The sequence below is a fragment of the Volvox carteri genome (assembly GCF_000143455.1).
Source record: "Volvox carteri f. nagariensis unplaced genomic scaffold VOLCAscaffold_16, whole genome shotgun sequence".
Classification (NCBI taxonomy): Eukaryota; Viridiplantae; Chlorophyta; class Chlorophyceae; order Chlamydomonadales; family Volvocaceae; genus Volvox; species Volvox carteri.
In genome coordinates, this window is record NW_003307559.1 from 949,377 (window position 1) to 950,057 (window position 681).

The following is a 681-nucleotide window of genomic DNA, read 5'->3' on the forward strand; positions in this document are numbered from 1 at the left end:
GGGGGAAAGGGGTTTTAAAAAGATGAGGGGAGGGAGGGGGGGATGAAGCGACGCGGGGGAGTGTTGCGAGTTTCTGCACGGAGGGGGCTGGAGAGGGTGCAGCTGATGAGGTTCAACTATTTAACGCCACACAGGGAGTACGACAGCAGGTGTAAAAGCGTCAGTCACGGTGTGGCGCGGCGTCATGGAGAGCAGCCTTCCATCCCCCCTCTTCACGTCAGCCCTGTGTGTCCTGGCCGCCACCACACAAGGTCTGTGACTGGAAAGGAAGGCCACATAGGTAGGTAGGTAGGTAGGTAGGTAGTTGGTTGGTTGGTTGGTAGTTGGTTGGTTGGTAGGTAGGTAGGTAGGTAGGTGGATAGATGGAGAAGGTGACAGGAGCGTAGGTGCCAGGCGGGGACAGGTTGGGAGGCCCGGGGGCAGATACGTCCGGAGGGGAAGTGCGACTTACGAGCTGAGAGCACGTTCTCGATGTGCTCGGTTCCGAATGACGCCGGTGTCCCGATAAAGCGACCCTCCTCATTGGCGATCCAAACCTGTGGGGGGAGGGGGGAATATGTGTGTGTGTGTACGGGGGCCCGGGAATGAGGGGAGTGGGCGGGGCTGCCGTAGGGTGTAGGGACGTCCGTGCATTTTGTACGTATGGATGTATGTTTCAAAAAGGGGAAAACGGGTCAGCGG

The 681-nt window shown here is 58.6% G+C and overlaps 1 protein-coding gene across 1 annotated transcript in view; it reads right to left on the reverse strand.

The window, feature by feature from the left end:
• VOLCADRAFT_90304 (uncharacterized protein) overlaps positions 1-681 on the reverse strand; it is a gene marked incomplete at both ends in the record, with an annotated part of 22,659 nt that overhangs the window by 10,014 nt on the left and 11,964 nt on the right. Inside the window, one exon of the mRNA XM_002949913.1 lies at positions 465-536. Within this exon, the coding sequence (XP_002949959.1) occupies positions 465-536 (72 nt within the window). The remainder of the gene's footprint in view (positions 1-464; positions 537-681) is intronic.